Source organism: Rhipicephalus microplus, chromosome X (genome assembly GCF_043290135.1).
Source record: "Rhipicephalus microplus isolate Deutch F79 chromosome X, USDA_Rmic, whole genome shotgun sequence".
In the NCBI taxonomy this organism is placed as follows: Eukaryota; Metazoa; Arthropoda; class Arachnida; order Ixodida; family Ixodidae; genus Rhipicephalus; species Rhipicephalus microplus.
Genome location: NC_134710.1, coordinates 77,445,053 through 77,468,772, shown reverse-complemented (window position 1 = coordinate 77,468,772; position 23,720 = coordinate 77,445,053). Strand labels below are relative to the sequence as shown.

The 23,720-nt window shown below is 44.4% G+C and overlaps 2 protein-coding genes across 4 annotated transcripts in view; both read left to right on the top strand.

Moving 5' to 3' along the window:
• LOC119176678 (Kv channel-interacting protein 4) overlaps positions 1-23,720 on the top strand; it is a 622,968-nt gene that overhangs the window by 561,096 nt on the left and 38,152 nt on the right. For all 3 annotated transcript variants that reach the window (XM_075877173.1, XM_075877174.1, XM_037428037.2), the window contains one exon: positions 22,554-22,678. In XM_075877173.1, the coding sequence (XP_075733288.1) occupies positions 22,554-22,678 (125 nt within the window). The remainder of the gene's footprint in view (positions 1-22,553; positions 22,679-23,720) is intronic.
• Positions 18,770-22,310, top strand: LOC119175994 (regulator of telomere elongation helicase 1 homolog). The gene has a single exon (XM_037427089.2). The coding sequence runs from the start codon at positions 19,089-19,091 to the stop codon at positions 22,005-22,007; it is 2,919 nt and encodes a 972-aa protein (XP_037282986.2). The 5' UTR covers positions 18,770-19,088; the 3' UTR covers positions 22,008-22,310.

The following is a 23,720-nucleotide window of genomic DNA, read 5'->3' as shown; positions in this document are numbered from 1 at the left end:
AGAACCAGGTTGCAGCTGGCTTGCTGCCATACACTCGGAAAGAAAGAGGCGTACAGAAAACGAATAAAGATGATCGAATAATGAGAGAACAAATAACGTGCGCTCGCACATGGCGTTCATCGCACAATTACATGCAGACGGTCACATCGTAGCACAGCAGTCCCCAGAAAGTGCAGAAGTTTTCTTATGCCCCGTAGCGCAGATCGCGTTCAATGTCGTGCTTCGCTTTACACGAGCTAAAGCAATCTTGATGCGTAGAAGCTTCCCTACTGTCAATTACGTTGTGTACAGCTCATTACGAACTCTGGAAGCCAATCCAGAGCTGACCAAATGAACGTGGTCGCATCAGGACCCGCGCACTACCACAGCACAACATTAGAGCCTCTGCCGTTTATTTTATGCTGATAAGAAAGAGATCATGGGAATGCTCGTAGAAAGCGCCATGACACACAATGAGCAAGCACTAAATAACTTAGACGCAAGAATGAACAATGTTTTTGAGTGGGGTCTTGTTCATGTTTCGTAGAGGCGCATTCATTTTCCCCGAAAAAAGCTGTATAATAAACGTGCATGAAAGGTACTGCTGGTACGTTTTGCACCGAGGAGAGAAGGTTCACCTTTGACAAATAGAGACAACATATCCCTAATTTAAACGCAGAGCCCCAGCATAAAAAAAAGAAAAAAACAGATGCACGCCAAGCTTCGGAAATCATTCGTTAACAGCGAATATATATTAAAAAGAATGAATTACTTGCTAAGACAAACAAGCACTGCAGTTGACTGTTTGAATAATCTATATGCTAAACTGCCTTTTTTTTTTCTTTCGCAACTGCTGATATGTACGCGCGAAATCGCACTGGGTGCTCTGATTCAGACGGTGTTGCTACACCTGCTTTGACGCAAGCTATCGCACGAAAACGGTCGTCAGAGTTGTATACCGCTGCAAAATGCTTTTCATCGCATTTTCTTAAAAATCATTAACCACGTCGTCAAACACTAAAATAACTTTTACGGAGGGCTGGGCAACAAAATGTAATGTTTCAGTAGGCGTAGAGGCGCACCTTCACCATTCCAAAGTCTCTCTTCTCGGTCAACAAACCGTTGAACAATTTTTTGATGATGCTGTACGTTTGAAGCAATCACTGGCTCACCTCAACGCCTCTTAATAGATGTTCTCGGGCGAACATTCCGCCATTGAAGTACTAAACAGCAGCTCATTTGCGCCGAGCGTATGAAAAACGAGTTCACTCTATCACCTTCGGGTTCCATCACCTTCGATCCCTTCGAACGCCGAGCGCGGCGTGACGTGGACGGAGCAGCGAAAGACAACGGCGTGCGTGAGAGAAGGGCGAACGGAGGCCGCAGCGACTCGATATTCCCGAGAGAGGCCCGTCGCTGGCTTTCAGTGGGATGACGCGAACGCCGTTTGAATCGCTACATCACGTCGTTAGTGCTTCGCGTCGGGCGCATCACTTGGCAGTTCGGTTGAGCGCGCTGCCGCTGCGAGCTGGAACAAAAGACCCCACGGCAGTCTGCTCGTTCGGTCTTGACTGACTTTTAAAGGCGCGGTGGTTTTGCGCTAAAACGCCGCAACAATGCACGCAACCCCCCTTTTTCTCTCTACGAATCCGCGCTGTCGGCAGCCTTTTTTCCCCTTCGTAGCTTGGAGCAATTTGACTCGGCTTTCGCCGAGTTTCTTTCTCTTGCACCCACGCATGGGGAAATGCAAGTTGCCCGTGAAGCATGCGCCTTCCTTTGGTGTTTCACCTTATTCGCTCTCTCTTTCGTTAAGTCGACTGCTCACCCATTCCGCGTCCTCACGGTTGGACGCAATGGGTCGCCAGACCTGGATACAGTCATTTTCGGCCTTTGTGGGAGCTCTCGCAAGCGCGACAATACTGCCCCGTGCCTTCCCTCCTTTCGGACGGGTGGCCGCCATCTCGCCCTGTGCCTTCGCCGGCTTCCTTTTGTTTTCCGCTTCGTGACGCGTGGTGCGCTTTTCTTTGTCCGCCGACAGGAGAAACTCGCTGCCTCCGCATCTCGTGATTCCGCTCGAATTTCGCCCAGCTTTTCAAGATGCGTTCCGCTTCATTGTTTCTTGTTATTCTGTGCAACGTGGGCCCTTGACGACTGCTGTCTTTGTTCTTGCCTTCTATTCTTTCACGTTTTTGTTTGTTTGTTTGTTTGTTTGTTTGTTCGCTTCTTTCCTTCTTTCTGTTAACACTACTGTCCTTGACGGTTACTTTCTGCTTTTCACTTTACTGATTACTTTCTTGCCGTTAGCCTATTCTACCGCTCCAGAGGCGTCATCGCTTGTCTCCTCCTGAATTCTCGTCCAGAGGCCAGAGCAGAATGTCGCTGACTCAGATCGGCATTTCATCTCGCTCGTCCGTCCTCACGCCGGTTTCGTTTGGCGGTAGCTTAACATTTTTTTTTTCACTCCTTCTCTCTCTAGCTTTATACTTCTTTCTTCATTTGTTTGTTTTCTTATATAGTTTATTCTTCTCTGGCGTGAGGTGCATCTTGACTCCCTCGAAATATTTGTTGGCCTTGACCCATACCACACTTGCATCGTGATGACTGCCGGATGCCATCATCCGGGGCACATGACGTCATGGCATAATTGATAGTCAGAATAGATGCTCTCGTTTATATCACAAAGCTCCGAGTGGTCCTTTGCTGGTCATGTTTAAAATATCTTGAACGGAAGCCCCTCGAGACTCCTACAGCGGCAACAGAAACCAAATTGATTAGAGTATTCTCGGGTGTAGCACGCAATTAATTTATCTTAATTTTTTTTTATTCACGTATGAACAGCACTGACGATTGGAGACATCGAGCAGACAGGGGAATTTGCTCACTGCCAGCTTATTTTTAAACTTACACTCTTTATAAAGTGTATGACAACCCGATAGGAAATCGGTTGGTGTCACCGCAGTGTCTCGCTGTTCATCTTGTTTGCGTTTTTTCGTCGTATTGAACGCAAAGAAGCTAGCCCAATTGAGAAATGTAGCGCTCTTTACAAAGTGGTCTGTCGACACAGCAGCTTTCAGCAAAGGAGGCAAACGTCGTCGTGAATTTAAGACCTTGGAAAACACACGCACTGAACACGCAATAGTTTTGTTTGTAAGATCTAGTGTTATTTTCAATAAGAATTCATTAGCCGCTAAGTTGGTATTACGTCGTTCTATCGCAGTGCTCTACTGAAGCACCAGGACAAAGCGAGAAGACACATGTGTGTGTGGTCTTCTCGTTTTGTCCCTGTGTTTTGGTATAGCGCCGCCAAAGAACAGTAGTGTTATTTTACTCTTCGCATTTGCTGCATACTCACACATTGGCTACTACTATGAGCATCTCGCCTCTACGAAGTGTTCTGGCCGGTTCTATGAGTTTGTTGCACAGCCTACGCTCGATATCGTGCTGTAAATACTCACCAATGTTGGGGCCGAACTCGCAAAACCTCTCGTTTCTTAATGGCCGGCTTCCGTTCATAATGTCCAGCTCTGTGATTTGCTGCCATGTGACCTTGCGAACAGTTCTTAAAAATGTTGTCATGACGGCGTTTTCCAATTCTTCACCCACCTTTGACGAAAAGTCGTTTGTAGACCACTTGCAATAAATTGCTGAAAAATTAATATATATATATGACTTTTGGTGGAAGCTTTACCGCAATGACCTGTGGTTCCGTTCCTCATACGAAGTCAGCTTATCTTTCGGACTTTTCCCTTATGTGAGATTAAATGTCGGGGGGGTAGAGGAGTACTTCCGCCAACATGTTGGTCAGAGGCGTAGCCAGACATTTTTCTAGAAATGGCGGGAGGCGTTCCACCATATCTTATGTTAAACAGCTTGAACTTGGTTGCAGCTCAACACTATAGATAGGCAATTACAAACGGAAGAAAGCGAACATGGCATGCGTCCTTGTGTAGTGTTACGCTGTAACCAAGCTCAAGATCAATCCCAACCAACCGGTCTACTTGCCATCTTGCAGCATATACGCAGGTGGAATTGTTTTTTTCGGGGGGGGGGGGGGTGAATATTGTTTGGCTACGTGAGGGGGAAGCGGGTCTCATGGAAGTTTCGCTTAGTATTTTTGTTTGTGCTACATCGTCGCCACACAAAAATACGAACGGATCTATACGAGCGATAGATCCGTTCTCCAAACAATAACTGCCACTGTGTATAGCACGGCTGACCCTTTACAAAGCGCCAGTAAAGATGGGGTTCCGAAATATTTGCCGGGAAAAACGAAAGAAAACAAAACAACAGTGAAAAGACTATACCAGCGTCCATCTCGTGAGACGGCTACTCTCCCCGACTTTTATTGTTTCAAGTCTGCCTGTTGTCCAAGCTGGGCCACCTTTTATGACGGCACGCCCGTAAACTTTATAGCGACCGCGTCGAACACGCCTTGACACTGGAGCCCGTGCGCCTTGCTTTTGGCAGCTGCGATGCGGCGCTACAGTGAGCCAAGGTCTGTGCGGCTGACCCTAATTCGCGCGCGACTGCATTTCTCATTGCGCGTCTGAGTGGGCAAGCTGCTTCCAGAGAAAATGGAGCGGATCAAACTTCCACGCGCGACCCTGACACTCAACTGATAGCGGGGAGGGTTCGTGGAGACATCCCCGCCAGTTCGCGTCGTACGTTTTGCGGTGGCCTCAAGGATTCGCTGAACATCGTTAAGTGATTAGTTACGGCTGTAGAAACCAAGGTAATCTTTAAGATCCCATTTATCGCGTGGCCTGTGAACTATGGCAGACGACAAAGCTCATCTCTAAATGCGAAATAATACAGCTCCTCTAAAGGTCTTGTCGTTGCAAGGCCAGATTTATTCGCAGCGTCTGTATGCGGGCGTTACGAAGATTCAATATATTTTATGTAGCTGTGTACTACATTTATAAGACGAAAGCCGTTGGTTTTGCGACTTAAAGTATACCTACAAATAATATTCGCATCGTGATAATAAATTAAAAAGAAAGTTGCTCACTGTGTTTATAATAAGTTATCACACCGCAATGTCTCAAAAAGGGCATAAGCCTGCGGCTGATATTACTTACACGGAATAGACCAGCTCTTTTCTTTTTTAACTTCCAGGGTCGTAGTTGAGAAAACAATATGCTCCCTAAAGCTCAGGAAATTAGATATCTGGTCACGCGTTCCCGAAACCTCTCCTGTCAATATCTTAATTTCGACTCCCGGCCGCGCAAGCAGCGCTTAACCCGATAACTCCAGAACTCAAAGAACTTCGTGCACCAGATTTCAGGCACTCGTTAAAGGATATTAGATGCTTTGATCTCATAAAGCTCCTCCACCCTGACCTCTCGTGACCAATTCACTTTTAATACTCGAGGACTCGTCCATGAGTTGCCTCGGGAAGTTTACATAACGCGTAATTTTATTTCTATTCACTTTTTTGCTCAACATTAATTTTTCTATGACCGTCCTTTCAGCGTCAGCGTTGTTAAGGGCTTGAGGTTGATGGCATGTACGGCGGGTTTCTTTACGGTAGCTGGCTTCCCGCCGTCGTCCGCATAGCCGATCTTTGCCAGTGAGGGGACGCGTTCTTGGAGATAAAACGAAGGTTTATTTACATGATGAGAAAGCTAAAACTGTGCAGAGATTCAGCGAATATTTACTAGATGTCTTCGGCTTTTATAGCGCGTCGTTTCCTGTACACGTCAGTCCGAAGAAGGGGGCGACCAGTGTTGCCGCGAATCAGTTGCCGTGAAGTTTCAGTGGTCCACCCACCAGAAAGGATGCAGATATTGGAACACTCGGCTGATCAGAAACATGGGCGAAAATTTTCCAATGTGTAGCACGAGCGCACCTCACAAAGACGCACCCGACCCACACCTTCAAGACATCGCACGGCGAAGAGGTAGAGTCCGGTGGAGGGGGAAAGTGAAGCTCCTCCGGGAAGATGGCCGCTGACACGAACGTCAGCTGCGGTCCAAGGCTACGTTCTACAATAGTGTTCCGGAACTTTCTCGAACATGGCCGTCCAGGTGCTCGTTTTCTGAGGACGGCTACAGCGACACCTTCCCACGCTTCCGAACGGTCGGTGCTTTTGTGGCGACCTCGCGTGGGCGACAATAGCCGAGTCGAGAGGTTGGCTCCACGAGAACTGCCACAGTGGCGCCGTCTCACGCTCTTCGAATCAATGAAAGGGTTGTTCGCGATGGTGCCGTAGTTCCTCGTAACCCGACCACTGAAAATTGCCAGGCCCACCTGCAGGACAACGTCATGCTTTTCGCTTCCGTCCGGGCGCCGATATCGGGGAGAAAGCCAACGTTACTAGTACCTAGTCTAGTAAGGTTGGAGAGAGCCTTTTCGCCGACCGGCTCACACACAATGGCGTCTGCCAAGACGAACTGCCTGACCAAACGTAACAGCGTCATTCCTGTTCACACGGTATTATAACGAGATGGCACCAATCAATTCCCTAAGTTTTTTTGTTGTTGTTGTTGCTGTTGTTGTTAATGTTACGTCAGCCCCATTTTATAAGAAGGGTCAGCATTTAGTTTGAAAATGGGTAGGAGGAACAAAAAAAAAGGCGGAGGTAAATTATTCCGCAACGAAATATTATCTTATATAAATGGGACTCCTTTCATTCTGCCACCTAGCGAGACGCAAGTGTCGTCTTAAATGGCAGGTGTCACTCAATTAAATGTTCCCCATTCTTTCTGCACATTTCTTGCTCTACATATCTTACCCGCTAAGCATTCAAGTCTCCTGGGGTTTCCTTTTTCTTTCTGTGTGGCACATTAAACATTTGATTAGTGCAGGTACTATGCTATACGAAAGATATTGTATAAGGGAATGTTTTTTTATTTCTAACGGTGGGTTATTGTAATCATAGCGTCTGCGAAACATATTTTCTTACATGGACATCCAGTCCATCCGTACGCAGTAGAAATAAAATTACGCTCTCTTATAGACGACCGTTTGTATGTACACTCTGCGCACTGCCGTCTGTGGAGGATTGTGCTGTGAGAACATTCATCACAATCATACTTGCTAACCGTAGAAAACATCACTGCACTTTTTCAGGGTTAATACATGATACAAGGATTCGCAGTCACGTGCATTATATGCTTTGATGCCGAAGAGCGGACAGATACAAAAAATGTTCGGAGCTAGAATACTCAAAAATATTATGAACTGTCCTCACCCAAAATTCCATAGAATTGCTATAAGTGAAACATTTAAACGATTTCCGAAAGCACACTGACATATTCTTCTTAAAAACACGATATGGTCAAATTAAAAAAATGTGAGCATCGATTATTAGCGTAGAGAACCTGCCAATGAGTGGCGTAAACTGCTTTTTTTTTTTTCAGGAATGAAAAAAGGATGGGGGTGCAACCATACTTTAAGTATGTTTGGGCGTGCATTCACATGTGTGAGTATGTATATATGCGCGAAAAATTTTAAAAATTACACCGGGGGAGGAGGGGGGAATTAAACCCCTCCCCTGATCTTTTTCAGTTGCTCCAGTGGCTGGCGGTTGTCACCAAGCAAAATGAGTTGCCCCTTCTGCTTCCAACTTCAGTTACCACGCGTTACACCTAATTGAGAAATTAACTGTCACTATTGATGTAACTCGGTGCACCCAAACCGACAAGGCATCTTTAAATCATTAACGTAAATAAGCTTTCGTTTCAGTGCCGGTTGGTGAAAACTCAGAGGGAAGTTCGTGATAGGCGACGGATGCGGGTAAACAACAAAATATATAATACAAATCTGTCCGTGAAACAACAGGGTGAATAAAGGAAAGGAGGTCAGACATTTCAGTGCCGAACAAAAACAAACGTGTTGCGGATGAAGTTATCAGATACCCTAGTATTCAGATACCCTAAAGGCCCAGCAGTCATTACATAGGTAGGTACATTGAATTCGGCAAATACTAGACAAAGAGCACTAAACAATGTAATAAAAATACATGAACAAGAGTAAGTCAAACCAAAAATCTTTGAAAGTTAAAGAATAACCTAACAAAAGCCACCATAACAAGAAAAGCAAACACAATTCACACACTTAACAATAAATAATATTTTCATCGGAGGGACAAGTCTTCATAACAGTTTGCATAGAGTTTTAGGAATGACTTTATGGGATTGACAAATGACTCGAGATCGACAATGTGTGTGATATCAGTAGGCAGAACGTTCCATGCACGAGTGGTGATGAAAAGTGGTGAGTGATAGAACAGATTAGTGCGAGCGAAAATGGGTTCAATTTTATACTGGTGATCTAGTCGGGAAGTTGTATGACGAGCTGGCTTGATATTGAATGTATTGTAGGATGACTGATTGTAATGTAGCGTATGAAAGAAGGACAGCAGCGTCCGTGTCCTGCGCTTTTCTCGCTGAGATAAGGTGAGTGAATATTTGATGCCAGTTATGCTTGATGAGCGCAAGTAGTTTTTTTTATATGAAGCGAGCAGCCTTATTTTGTACATACTCCAGCTTCTGTATGAAGTAGGCTTTATTCGTATTCGAGAATAAAAAGGCGTATCCAATTAGGGTCTTATAAGACTAGGGTCATATAAGCAAGAAGTTTAGTCTTGGAGCTCGCCGGATGCAAATTTCGCGTTATGAAGCCGAGCTATTGGGATGCTGCGTCTATATGAGCGTTCCATAACAGGTCTGATGATGAATGAATGCCAAGTTACTTTATTGTGGATACAGAATATATGGCTAGTTTGTTCAACGTGTTGTCGTATTACACCGGGTTGACCACTGTTCCAAACCTGATAGCCTTTGTTTTATTTAGGTTAATTTGCATTTGCCACACATTGCACCATTTACTGAAATTCGCTAGGTCACCCTGAATCCAGGCATCCTGCAGGCATCCTGAGTGTTAGTAATTTGCCTGTGAATCACGCAGTCATCCACAAATAATCTAACTGTAGAATGCATACATATTACTGATATTGAATGCATATTATCACTGACATCTTTCACATAAACTACGAACAATATATTCGCTTACCACCACTTTGTAACGTCACGGGTCGGTGCAGTGCTTGAAATAACTGCGGACACCACGTAGTGGCCTTACATATAAAAAAAACAAAAGTAGGCATGGAATAGTTGCAGGCTTGCTGGGGCTAATTACCGAGATCAAGATAAGAAAATTGAGAGTGTTATTCAGGGCTAAAAAAAATGGAGAGAGCTTTGCCTTTAAGAGTTGAACGCGACAGCGATATCTTGTCCCTAGTGCGTACTTCCACCACTTAATGTATACTTTTTATTGTATGATGTTACTCATTTATATTGCTCAATCAATAAAGTTGAAAGTGGCTTGTGTCAGTGAAGCTTCCGCATAAGGCTGCATTCTGTGTAATGGGCGGCGTGCTTTAAACCACGACCAATTATGTGCGTGAAATCCTTTCGAACTTGCTATGCGCCCGCTACGTGGTCTTAAAGGGGCACTGAAACACTTTTTTTCAGTAACCATAGAATTCAGTGGAAAATTTTATCGCCTCACAAATTCAACGCCGCAAAAATTTCAAGAATCCGTCCAGTATGAACAGAGTTACAAAGATTGATTGATATGTGGGGTTTAACGTCCCAAAACCACCATATGATTATGAGAGACGCTGTAGTGGAGGGCTCCGGAAATTTCGACCACCTGGGGTTCTTTAACGTGCACACAAATCTTAACAACACGGGCCTACAACGTTTCCGCCTCCATCGGAAATGCAGCCGCCGCAGCCGGGATTCGAACCTGCAAGTCAGCAGCCGAGTACCTTAGCCACTAGACCACCGCGGCGGGGCGAGTTGCAAAGATTTGTCACACGCTGCAATCACATTCTGTCTTCTCTAGTCCCGACGAAAGTGCTGGAAGCTAAGCAGGGAGGGATGGGAGGGGTAAACATAAAAGGTCATGCTCGCCTCGTGACCTTTAGCATTTTTTTCTATTCATTGAATACGTGGCTTTTTGAGTGCGATCGTGCGCCCACGCGTGGACAAGTGACGGCCTCTCACCGCGATTTCTTTAACAACTGAACGCGCCATGTTCAACTCAGCCAACGGCTGGTGAATGGGTCGTCTACGTTTGATTTTTGGTTATATTCGGAGATTTGTCGAGGGAGGAGAAAGCAATTTCTAGCTGACTTTCATAATTTATTGTGAATTCCAGGCCGCGTGCTGCGCTATAACATTTGGCTCACGTGTTCTCGGAAGCCTCTACTGCCGATCAGCATCGTTTTCTGACCATGCTCAAAAAGTGTTGCAGGGTCCCTTTGAGTGAATGCGCGCAGAAACGTGCACGCTTTTTGTAATGGGTGGCGGGCTTGAAGCAACGAAATCGTTATGATAATCACGTGTTCTGACGCCCGACGGTAACGCTCGCTTGTACCACGCAATATTACTGCGATATTACATGTTTTACTGTGAAGCCTGTATACAGGACGCGTGCGTTCGGTAAAGCATTTTCACTTCATTTCCAAGCACGTGATGTTATTTTAACTCTATTTTCAAGTGGAGGCGTGGCTGCGTGGTAGAACACCTGCTTGCCACGCAAACGGTCTGGTTTCGATCCTCACTCGGACAAGGAAATTTTAGGGGCGAAGCTCCTAAAGCGGTTCTGTCCTTCCTATAGCTCGTACATGACCGCCTCGTTCGATGACTCACTCAGCAGGTACAGACAGGCGATTCACGGTTTACCGATAAAACCCTCCGAAGCTTCGCCCCACTCATCATCATTCACTACGTGTATATGCTGTGATTTTATGTTATCAATTTCATGTGCATCGTTCTTAATTTTGCGGTCACGCACAAGATGATGATTTTTCACTCACAACCAACAATGCCCACGCCAACGCCACGTTAAAACGGGAGAGCTAATTCACATCGTTTGTTGGAGGATGTTGCGAATGCAAATCTTATGCTAACTATACAAACGAGCCGTAGGGCTCGTTTGCTATCGAGCTTGGTGGAGCGCAAGCTTGCTCTCCACCACGCTCTAAAAGCACGTGAATACGCGCGTATTGATTCCCCATCGTCTCTTGTTGCTTTGTTGTTACGTTATCTTGACGCAGGAAGTTTGTACTTTGAAGCTTCAGCCTGGCACGGAGAGAGGGTGGGAGAGAGTCACGCCATTTGTTACTTTGGCCTGTGGATCGACAAAATACGATCCTGAAACGGGCCGGAAGAGAACGGTTCTAGTTTCAGCAGCGCCTGAAACTTGGCAGCCACTTTGGATGTCAAGCGTTGTCCGTTGCCCGACGGGTCTTCCTTCATTGCGATAGCAATTACATAAACACTCTCGGTTGGATTTTTCCGCCGGCGTCCATGTGGGTGACCCCCAACGCAAGAAAGAAAAGTAATTCAGACAAAGAATCCGGCGCGCGGAACTTCGAACGTCCGACCTTTCGTTCGTGAGCACGCAGCGTTAGCCACTGAGCCACGAAGGAGCACCTCTTTCAACGTTGAATTGACAAGCTATTTATATCTACCACTTAACGCTGGCAGTGGCTATCTCGCGGGATATGTTGCCGTTCTCAGCATTACCAGCTAGATGGCGTGGTGAGCACGCTCGCCGTAGCTTGTCGTAAAGCTCGGCGCCCAGCTCGTCACGATGTGCCGATGCACCTCCCACGCGCAGGGAAGGGGCCTTATCTGCGCGCTTATCCTGTGGTGGGGGAGAATCGCACGCCTTCGGCTTTCACCGGAACGATTGCGTTTAGTTCCCGGGCGCCCAAAGATCGCTTCACTCGCTAGACAGGCCCCGTTCGCAAAAAGAGCACTTTTTCAAACACACAGAGATAACAAGGACACTTGTTAGTTCTCACTCATATATGTACCTCTGATTACGTTTCGTACGTGCGTCGTTTTTCTTTAAAGAGCGCGTTAAGTGTCGAGCTGTAAATGTTGTTAGTTAGCTCTCGTCCTGTGTGTGTTGTTTTCGTGCGTCATTTGTGCATGAGCAGCGCGCTCCACGTTTCGATTCGCTTGCCGTTCTCAGGATTAACATTCCAAGTTGTTGCGATCTCGTTCATTGCTTCGCCCTCGCGGCAAATTGTGACTTTTTTTGCAGGTCTGCCATCAGTCCAGTGTTTTTTATTGTGTTGTTTGGCATTCAAAGCAGCTGTCCCACAACTGTTCATAGTCAACACAATAAAAAACAACACTGGATTGGTGGCAGACCTGTCTAAAAACTAGACAAGTCGGGCAACGGACAACGATAGATTAACAGAGTAACTTCTGCAGTTTTGGCATTATACATTTCACATGCCTTGCAACGAATCCTTCCAAATAAAGAAAAAAACTCGGCAGACCCCACGCACCTTAGGAATCGATCGACGTTATGCGACGCATTTGGAAAGAAGGTCGCCATGTCATAATTTTTTATCGAGCGACACGTTATGAAATGGCGCTAAATATATGTTCAATCGTTGCTAGCACAGACTTACGCTGAACAGTTTCAGATGTTTATATAACCATTTCTTTGCACTTGCGCAACGATACCAACTGGAACGTGAGTATTAGCAACACCAGAAGCGATAAGCTGATGTGCAGCGCTGGTGCACGCGAGGATGGCAGCCCTGGACAGTGCTACATGAATCAACTTCAGCGGAGGACACTTACCTACAACTGGCGTTACCCAACGTGACGGCTGTATGATATGAGTATATATGTAATGTTTATAAAATTAGATAGCCAGCTCTGCAACCAGAATTGACGCTTCACGAACATTAGGGTATATTTAAAAAGTAGTTCCAGGACCTATAGCATGGCCATGTGGCAGAATACTTGATCTTCACGCAATATGCTGGGGTTAGATTCCTGCTGGGACCCTGACATTTATTCTTAGCAATAATCGGGTCAGCGCTACCGATGTTAGCTTTTTTTTAATTTCGAAAGTTTGCCCCTAGGCTTAATAATGTTTTATTCAAAAATCCCCAAACAAGTTTTATTCATGTATAAAGTCTAGTAGAAAACGGTGGTGTGGTCCATGAAGCCGGCGTTAAAATTACCCATGTGTGTTCTCGCCGTTCCTGGGTGACAATCACCTGTGACTAAGTGACAATCACCTGTGGCACATACCCGCGGGTATGTGCCACTGTCTGGCCGAAAGTGTTTGACGGCGTACGCGACGGGATTTCGACGTTCATTTCTTGACGAGTGTGTCGAATATAACCATTGTTCGATGTAGAAGTGGTTTCAAAGCCCTAAATCAAAGGAAACGGTACTTTGCGAAGTTGATCCCCACAGAAAATTTTCCATAGCGACAGACCTCGCACGACACCTAGAGATATTAATCCACCGACTTCGATTGGTAGTAGCATACGCAAACAGCTTCCTGCACAAGATACATCGATCCAACTCACCGGAATGCCATTGTGGTCATGCATAAGAAAATGTTCGCCATATTCTTTTGGAGTGCGTTATATACGCGAATGAAACAGCAAAATTAAAGAACAAATTAGCAAGTTTGGACTGACGGCCCCTCACAATAAAGAAACTACTTGGTCCATGGCCTGAGACGCATCTCCAGAAAAAAGCAATAATCTTCCTGAGAGACTTTATAGTGGAGACCGGACTGGACAAGCGCCTATGATAGACAGCCAGAGATGGGTATATATAAAATGTGGTCATGTATATACTGACAGTAGAATAGTAAGGTGTGCGTGTAAATAGTTTATGACTGTGTGAACTGCTCTAAGAAAACTGTCTATTGGCGTGATATTTGAACTGGTTTCAGTGTGCTATTATGTTTTTTTTTTTCTTTTCCGTATTGTTAATTTTTGGGTACCGTTCTGTATTATTCTTTTCTTTTTCGCTGCAGAACTTTGTGATATGGAGTAGCTGAGGCAATATGCACCTCAACCTCTCCACAGCAAAACAGTTAAAACAAAACAGAACAGAACATACGAGTGTGTCTTATTCATCAAACTATCGTACCCTCCAATAGTATTTATGGTTCATGCCCAGTTAGGGGACAGATCATGAGAGCACCCAGACGTAAGCAGATAGATAGATAGATAGATAGATAGATAGATAGATAGATAGATAGATAGATAGATAGATAGATAGATAGATAGATAGATAGATAGATAGATAGATAGATAGATAGATAGATAGATAGATAGATAGATAGATAGATAGATAGATAGATAGATAGATAGATAGATAGATAGATAGATAGATAGATAGATAGATAGATAGATAGATAGATAGATAGATAGATAGATAGATAGATAGATAGATAGATAGATAGATAGATAGATAGATAGATAGATAGATAGATAGATAGATAGATAGATAGATAGATAGATAGATAGATAGATAGATAGATAGATAGATAGATAGATAGATAGATAGATAGATAGATAGATAGATAGATAGATAGATAGATAGTTAGATAGATAGACTATCTCGACAAAGATCAGTAGGCAATTCACCTTTGTAGTTTGTACAGTGCTCTCATCGCTTGCTTCGCGCTGCAAGTTCAGGTGGCAGACAAGAACGAAAACCGTTCGCTTGCTGCGGTTGCCATATTTCTTTAAGTCAGCATTTTGGTGTCAGTCAGATCGGCTAAAGGAGTTGGTTGCTACAGCCTTACCTCGTGCACCATTCTAATTTGTTGCAATCGCAGTAATTGATTTACCCTTGCGGAGAAACTGTGACTGTTTCATCGATAATCGATAATTTATGCCGTAAAAGATGCGTGTTTAGTCAAAAGCAAGGAGGACAAGTAATGAGTCAATTTCTTGAAATCACTCGCTTTATGTAACTCATCATGCTACTGAATTACCATACCACAAAATTAATGCATTACAATGCTCATTAATGCAAAAAGTAAGTGAATTGGTATAATTTCATTACTGCGAAGTCTACTTTATAGCTGAACGCGCTGGCAAATTTTTACAGAATAGAAGTCTCTTTTAGTGTTTCGTCAAATCTTGCGGTGCATTCACCAATGAAGCATTATTTCTCTGTTCTCTGACCAAGTAAGTTATAACATATGCACTCTCCAGTGTTTCAATGAGGCCTGGGGATCTATACTCGAGCATGGAAGTGCACTGTTATCTCGATGCCGTGCCGTATTACAGTCGTTCCAGTACAGCGTTACGAGTCCTAAATTGCCTCTTTCTCTGGGTTTGGCGTCGGTACCTTGCCCGAGTAAAAGCAAGGGGTTACAACTGCACAGGTCAAATGCGTCAGTCTGATTCAGTTGAGGAACTGTCTTGAATCTATACCATAGTTGATAGCGATGTGGACACAGCTAAGACAATGTAAGAAGTGCACTTTTTTAGCCCTCTTTCCTTTCTTTATTTTTCTTTTTTTAGCGATGAACGTTACGGTTTCTACAAATACTCTACAAATAAACTAGAAGTCCCTTGTTTCCAATTGATCCTATAGCTTCCCCTTTCTCTTTCTTTTTTTTTTTTGTTCTAGTGCATTTGTTTCGCAATAAAACTTTTGCGAAAGCATTCGCGTCGACCAGTTGCTATGTGCCACTCCGAGCGCCTGCCGTTGATGGCGCTACAGCCGGATCTGCTCGCCTTTGTACTGACAGTTGACGCACGCGAGAGTTAACCGGTCGCCGCCACGACCCAGCCAGGTCGTAACTCCTCCTACACGTCGCCGTCAGTAGGGCCGCTATTAGCGCAGCCAGTGTGACATCGAAGCACTGCCGGACGTGAAGCAAGGGTGAACTAAGAACGGGAGAAAAGGAGGCCCTGGATCGTAAAGAAACGGGGCCCGGCCCAAACGACCGGCGGCAAGAAGTCGTCTGCGATGCTGGACCCCGATGGCATTTTTATTGTACAGTTGTGACGAGGATTAGACTTCAATTTTGCCTCGAAGTGTCCTGGAGCTCCGTAAGCGGTACGGGGACGCAGGGCCCAGTCTATCAAGCTCATAATCTACCTTGGAACCGCAACAGATGCATCTGCGGCTGCCTCGCGGAATGGTGCGTTGAGCCATTGGAAAAAGGACTGATTTTAGCCGGCCAAAAGCGAAAAGGAACTAATCAGAAGTTACGGCACCGTGTTTTCACTCAGGCGTCGGCCCTTCTGAGAAATGTATATGCATGTATACACCTATCTCTTCTCTTTCCTTTTCATTCATTTATAGAACGTGGGCTTAATTTTACTTATTCATTTCTAGGTCTCCTCACACGTGTCGTTGCGACGGTTGCATGTCCGTGATTTATCGACTCATCTGCAATGCATTTGCCCATCCACTCGCGCTTCCTGTTGCCGTAATGGCCGTATACCGAAGTGGCTGTCTGGGATTTATATATGCTTAGCTTCTATATATAGAATAAGCCGCGTAGACTGTGGCGATAAGAGATACGGAGAGAATGGGCCATTCTTGCAAACAGCCTGTCCAAGCTTGCCTTCTCTTTTTTTCTCGCTTTGTGCACGCCTGCAGAGCATGCTTATCTCCAGTCGTATGTCATCTGTGTCATATGGGGGCGCCACGGTCCGAGCCAACGTAAAAAAGAAGCATCTGGTCACCTGTTAGCATCCATGGGCGAGAAGATACTAGTGATGTACTGCCCTGATGTTGATTTCATTTGAGGTATTTGAAAACTCGTCATGAATGTGTCTATTCGGGCTTTTATCAGCCAATAGTCGAATCTCATAACAGATCACATCATCATCAGCCTGACTACTCACACTGTAGGACAAAGGCCTCTCAATGTTCCGCCAGTCAACTCGGTCCTGTGCTTTCTGCTGCTACTCTATACCCTCAAGCTTCATAATCTCATCTGCCCACCTAACTTCCTGTCTCCCGTTCATCCGCTTGCCTTCTGTGGGAATCCAGTATGTGATCCTTAGTGACCAGCGGTTATCTTGCATTCGTGCTACGTGCCCTGCCCATGACCATCTCGTATTCTTGATTTGGACAATGATATTCTTAACACCCATTTGTTCTCTGATATACTCCGTTAACTTCTTGTCTCTTAGGGCTACACATAACATATACGTGAGGTTTAATGAAAGTGAAGTCAGAAATACCCGAGTGGCCGTGGAGCAGCGTGTTCCCATTCTGCAACTCTAAACTAGGCTACAAAGCTAAAAAAAGAGGAAAAAATATAGAGTATTAGAAATGATGGTGGAATACACCAATGAACTATGTGCCCACACTTCTATGTAGTACTTGATCGGTGCCCCTAGCAACTGCACAAGAAAGAAGAAGCACACATGTACGCTATTTATTCATAAAGCTATATGAGAGTTTGTATACGTACAGATTATACATGTAGCAGTTTCATACAGCAGAACGCATAGTAATATGCGTTCTGTTTATGAAATCGCTTATCATCGTTTACGAAAACCGCTTATCAGGTCCTTAGTATTTCGCACATTTTTCATGCGAGGTTGGAAGGTTTTAGGTGGGCCATATTTTATTATACACTCATTCGCTGGCTCCTTCAATTATTATGCCGGGTGTCCCAGCAAACTCGGACCAAGGTTAAAATAAAAAGGAACAAAAAAATGTAGCGCTTTATAGAGCACGTTTGTGTGTGTGTGTGTGTGTGTGTGTGTGTGTGTGTGTGTGTGTGTGTGTGTGTGTGTGTGTGTGTGTGTGTGTGTGTTACGTAAAACCTCTGATATCATTATTATTAATATTAGAAAGAAGAAAAATAAGTAGAATAAGGATATGAAAAAAGAGAAAGAGAAGAACCATACGCGAAAAAGAGATATGAAAAACACAGACCAAGACAGAAAGAAAACTAACGAAAAACAAAGAGAGAAAAATAGAGGCATAAAGAGTGATAAATAGAAATAAATACGCATATAAAGAAAGAAAAAACTAAAAAAACGCATAAAAAGCAAAATAACAAGGGGAAATAAATAAAGAAAGAAAGATACACGTACAGGAAGGCCACCAATCTGCGTTCTTCCCCCTGGCTTGGTGCCACTAGTGCGAAGCTGCCATATATTTATACGTTATAAAAGTTAGAGTATAAATAATTAGGATTCAAAATATTCCTCAATAATAATTCATCCATCAATGCAACAACTATTTCTTTTGGTTTAAAAGTGTGAGTGGAGATTTTCGTATTTTTTCGGAGCTGACTTGATCATACCCATGCCAAGTTGCAATAACCAGTTGCCTACATTGAACAGAATCAATTTAATCCTGAAAGGTTTGAAAGGCCATGGGGCCGCAGTTGCTTCCCCCAGAGCCAGCCTCTCTCATGTCGCCGCCAATTCTTCTGAGTATCTTGTACTTCACTCAGATGGTAGTTGTAGTGTTTCATCTAATCAGCGGGCGCCGAAATGGACAGTCCACGTTTACTGAATACGCCCCAGATATTCACGATGAGAGTGCAGAGAAACATAGACCTGTGCCACACAACACGTGCAGCAAGTTTGTGATGCTAAACGGTGAAGGCAGCCGCACTGGTGAATTTCCGCTGTACAATTACGTACGAAATGTAAATTACCGTGAAATGCATGTTTTACAGGTTTATAAGGCTTGCGAAATGTGACCATGACCACGCGAACTTGAGCAATATTTTACATGTGCTGCCACCTCGTGCAATACCACAAAACTTGCATTCTTGCCTTCGAGATTTTGTTGAAAAAGTTATGTAATCTTGGAAGCTATTTTTTCGTTGTTTGTAGAGAAGGGGGCCTTATTAGTGTTCATATTGTAAATTATTATAGCGTAATAAGCAATTATTGTTACTTTTTGCAAACTTATTCAACTCTTTTTGAGCAAAATAAAAAATAAGCGCTGCCATTGTGGTTGTTTTGGCCGCGGCGCGGCGGCAAGTGGCATTGAGCGATTTCCGTCTGTGCGCTGTGGTGCGCGTTTCCCGCGCTCTTTGTATTCGCGTTATCCCCTTGCGCGAGATGATTTTACCGATGTGACTGTGCATCTGTATTACAGTACTAGTTCACAGTGGTGAAATATTCGAGCTGGTTGCCATTTATCGAAGGTTGAACCTGTTTTCGGTGGTGTGTGTGTGTGGAAGGGACTATCGATCGATCGTTCTGCGCCGGTGAAAGACGATATTTTAGCGATTTCAACGTTGCCCGCCCTGGCCTGACATGCGTCATGTGCTGAACCCTTGGATGTGATTGTCACTGTAGTGGCCGTTACGGAACAGTGATGTCGTCGCAGATGTTGAACTTGCGGGGTGTTACCGTTCACTTCCCGCATGAGCCTTACGATGTGCAAAAGAAGTACATGGAAAAAGTGATCGAGTGTCTGCAGAATGGAGTAAATGGCATCCTAGAGAGTCCAACAGGAACGGGAAAAACACTATCCCTTTTGTGTTCATCATTAGCCTGGCTTGAAGATCACAAAGCCGCAATTCAGCTGAGCGCTGGCGTGCACCGGTCGTCTGACGGCAATTCGTCAGGATTTCTCTCGCAGCTGCAACGTCATTTCGATCAGCAGGAATCGGCAGAACGACCGAGTCCTATGTACCCCAAGATTATCTACAGCTCAAGAACCCATTCGCAGCTGTCGCAAGCTATAAACGAATTAAAGAAGACCAACTACAAGTATGTGAAGTCGGTAGTGTTGGGTTCCCGAGATCAGTTGTGCATCAACCCAGACGTCCAGAAATTGCAAGACAACGCTTCCAAATTGCGAGTGTGCCGACATAAGGTAACGACCAGGTCCTGCCCGTTTCACTTGAACTATGACACCAAAATGACGAGATCGGAGTATCAAGACACTCCTGTCATGGACATTGAAGACTTGGGCAAGCTTGGCAAAAAATTTGTCTGTTGCCCATATTATGCTGCCAAGACTCTGAAAGGGAGAGCTGATATTGTCTTTATGCCTTACAATTATCTTGTGGATGCAAAGTCACGCAAGGCGCAGGGTGTTGAGCTCGAAGGAAATGTGGTCATATTTGACGAAGCTCACAACATAGAAAGCATGTGTGAAGAGAGCATGTCATTCCAACTGCTCTCATCTGACTTGGCATTGTGCATCAAGGAAATAACTCATGCAGCAGAACTGAAGCAACAGAAAGAGACTGAAGCAGCTGCTGGAGTTGAAGGTGTTGATCCAGATTTCACATTGCTTGATGTAGCTAAGATTAAAGCTATTTTGCTTGCCTTGGAAAAGTATGTAGACGAGTTGCTTATGCAGATGAATGGAGACTCAACTACAAAATCTGGTGATTTTATGTTCACCATGTTGAGAGAAGCAGGTGTTAGTCGTCAGAACAAAGATGACCTTATGGACCTCCTGGACAAAATCGTGTCCTTCCTTGAGGTCAACGCAGTTGGAGCATTCAGCCCGAGAGGAACGGGCCTCAACCGTTTAATAACTATTCTCAGCAGCCTCTATTCTGTCGAGGGAGAAGGCTTGTCAGTAGAGTTGATATTTAAGACCAAGTTTAAGGTCCACATTCAGAAAGATGTAAACAAGAAAAAGAAGGGGCCTCAAGATGTTTGGACAGTTCCTTCAACCTCTGCCAAGAAGCTCGATTGGTGCCTGAATTGTTGGTGCTTCTCACCAAGTGTGAGTATGGACAACCTTTTAAGACAGGGAGCTCGTTGCATAATTCTCACTAGTGGCACGCTCTCTCCACTCAGTTCGTTCGCATCTGAGCTGGGTATTCCATTCCCTGTACAACTCGAAAATCCTCATGTCATTAAGGAAGAACAAATCTATGTCTCTGTGCTTAGCAATGGCTATGATGGACAGGTCTTGAATTGCACCTATGAGAACAGAAACAATCCTGCCTACCTGGCCTCTCTTGGTAGAACACTGTGTAATCTTTGTAGGATTATTCCAGGAGGTGTGTTGCTTTTTTTTCCCTCGTATGCTGTCATGAAAAATTTTGTTGAGACCTGGACCTCAAACGGAACCATGACTTCGCTTGCACTTGTCAAACCAACAGTGATGGAAGTTCAGAGAAGTACAGACTTTTCCTCACTCATTCAAGAATACTGTGAAAATGTCGACTCACCTGAGAAAAAAGGCTGTCTTCTTATGGCAGTGTGCAGAGGACGTATGAGTGAGGGCATGGATTTCACAGACCAGTATGCTCGTGCAGCCATCATTGTTGGCTTTCCGTTACCTCCTTGCTTTGATCCCAGGGTCCAGCTGAAAAAGCAGTACTTGGATGAGTCACCGTCATGCAAAGTTTTTTCTGGTAATGATTGGTACGTGCTGCAAGCCACTAGAGCAGTTAACCAAGCAGTAGGTCGTGTCATACGCCACCAGCGGGATTTCGGTGCTATCTTATTCTGTGACAGACGTTACAGTGAGCCACGAAATCTGAGCCAGTTATCAAAATGGGTGAAAGAAAAAGCCAAACTACGTTCTAGCTTTAGTGTTGTCCTAAAAGAACTGTCTGCTTTCTTTAAAGCTGCAGGTGCATCAAATGAAAGCAACACAGCTGCAGTAAAAATGCTGGGTGGCTCAAGAAATGCATTTGGAATACCATCAAAGGAAAGCACACCAAATTTTAGAAACCTGACATTCACTGGACAGCCAGTAGCTGACAATGATGAAAATGTTTTGAAGACATACCGGGCCAACAAGGCCACTGAGCGGCAGTCGCAGTCACAAGACAGAAGCCGGCAAGGACGAAGCCTATTTGATGTCCTAAACAGCAGTTCACAATCAAAGGCGGCAGATTTTTGCACCGTCCGTAAGATCAACTTTAGAAGCACAGATGAAGACCAGACTCGAGAGCAATATATGCAGAATGCCAAAAAACGAAAACTTTTTGTGCCTCTCAAAGGAATCGGACCTCCCCAGTGTTCAGCTATTTGTGATGGAGCTGGCACATCCAGTGCTAAAAGTTCAGATTCATCGAAGGATATTTGGAAGTCTGTCTTGGCATCACTTAAGAAGTCTCTCAACGATACTGACTACAACAGAGTTTGCATCAACATGAAGTCATACCTTCGAAATAATGACTCTGATGCACTTGCACAGTCACTTGGTCACAGTCTGCTGGATGCTCCCGACCGAGATGAACTCCTTGCTTGCCTGGCAAAAGTAGTTTCGTCGTCTCAAAGGGAAGACTTTGTAGCAAAATGTCGTGCTCACTGGTGATGCGAAGCATGTGTGGTGTGACGAAGTACATATGGCGTGTTTTTGTACGAATCTACCTCCTGTACATTCCCAGCTGGTGCGAGTTGGCATTGTGCCCTGTGAAAAATTCTGCAGTGTCATTTCATAATAATCTAATGTCATGATGAGAGCTGTGATAGGCCTTGTATCAGCATTCAGGGCGGCCTAATTTTTTGCTTTTGATAATGCATGAGTGATGCTGCATCTGGGTCATGAAGACTCACTGCAAGAACTTGGCGCATGTTTGTGTTTGTAAAAAAAAATAAAGTATCTCATGTTTCTGTATTGTGGTTGTCTTGCATGACTGCATCCCAGTAATACCACGAGACCACTTAAGCACCAGAAAAAGTGTTGGTGACCTATTCAGAGTCTGGTCTCTGGTCATCTATAGTAGTTATACATTCTGCACATACATTTATGGCTGATGTTTGCTAGTAGGCTGCCTTAAAACCACTATCTTTGCGTAATTTTCTTGCGCCATTTTATAGGACTAGTGTCATTCATGTTTCTTCTTTTTGTCACTTTCAGACAGTGAAATCGATGAATTGGAAGGCCCGACTGTTCACTACAAGCCAGAAGCGATTGAAACACTGTGTCAGCTCACTAAGTTCAATAAGCGAGAGCTGCAGCTAATGTACAGGGGCTTTAAGCAGGTAAGGAATGGCAATCTTCTATTTTTCAATGAACAGTCATTTTGCTCGGTAATTTTTGTACGAATTATATGGGCTCCATACATTGTAGTATTGCGTGTTTAGAGAACTTTTTGGTTTGCCTTGAACTGTTCTTTCGGTGCCTCAGCTTCACTCCCCTGTGCAGTGGTGTCATAGTCTCTCATTTCGTGCACTTGTATCTCTAAAACATCTTGTGCACTGTAATAGAGGCATTAGACCCAGATGGAATCCTTCTACAGTAACTTAGTGGTATTTTTTTATTTATCCTCAGTTGGGTCACTATTTAGTGCAAGAGCCACTGTCAACTTATTGAGTGGACTAGACGGTTTAAAATATTTAGATGCCTAGATCATTGCTCGGCTGGTTTATCAATCAGCCTGGAATAACTTTCAACATTGCAATTTTTGGGGCATGTAGGTAACTGAAATCAAGGGCATATTCAGTGCAAGCTGACAAGGACATCAGAGAGATGACACCACAATGTGCCAACTTCAATTGGATTGCCAGAACTACCATGATCGCCAGGAGTATTTCAAGAAAGCATCAGTTGTTTATCTGTGCACAGGGACACCACATTATTGCACCATCGTGCAACAGCATAGCGATATCATTCACTTAAAATTTCATGAAAACAAGCACAATTTCGCATCAAGGAAAACTAAAAGCATTTTGAGAAACTGGATTTTTTGTGTATGAGATTGCTAAAGAAGAGGTAGGTATGTGTCGACGGAGGTGCACATTTTAGGCTTCAACTATAGACATCACCAGGATTCACACTTCAGGAGTGGGCTTGGAAAAACCACCGGGCTCTATGTGTCTGAGTGCCATTGTGTTTGACAGCGCAGATTCCACACTGCAGGTTTATGTATCTCTTCTGCACCGTAGCGTTGAGGCACAAGGACTTGCAGTGGTAATCTCATTGACATGAAGCACCATGAGCTTCATGTTTCTTTTAATCCCCATAGCCAGAATGTTTAAATTTCTCATAAGAAAGCTCCTCGAGGCATCGCAAGGGCATGCATGC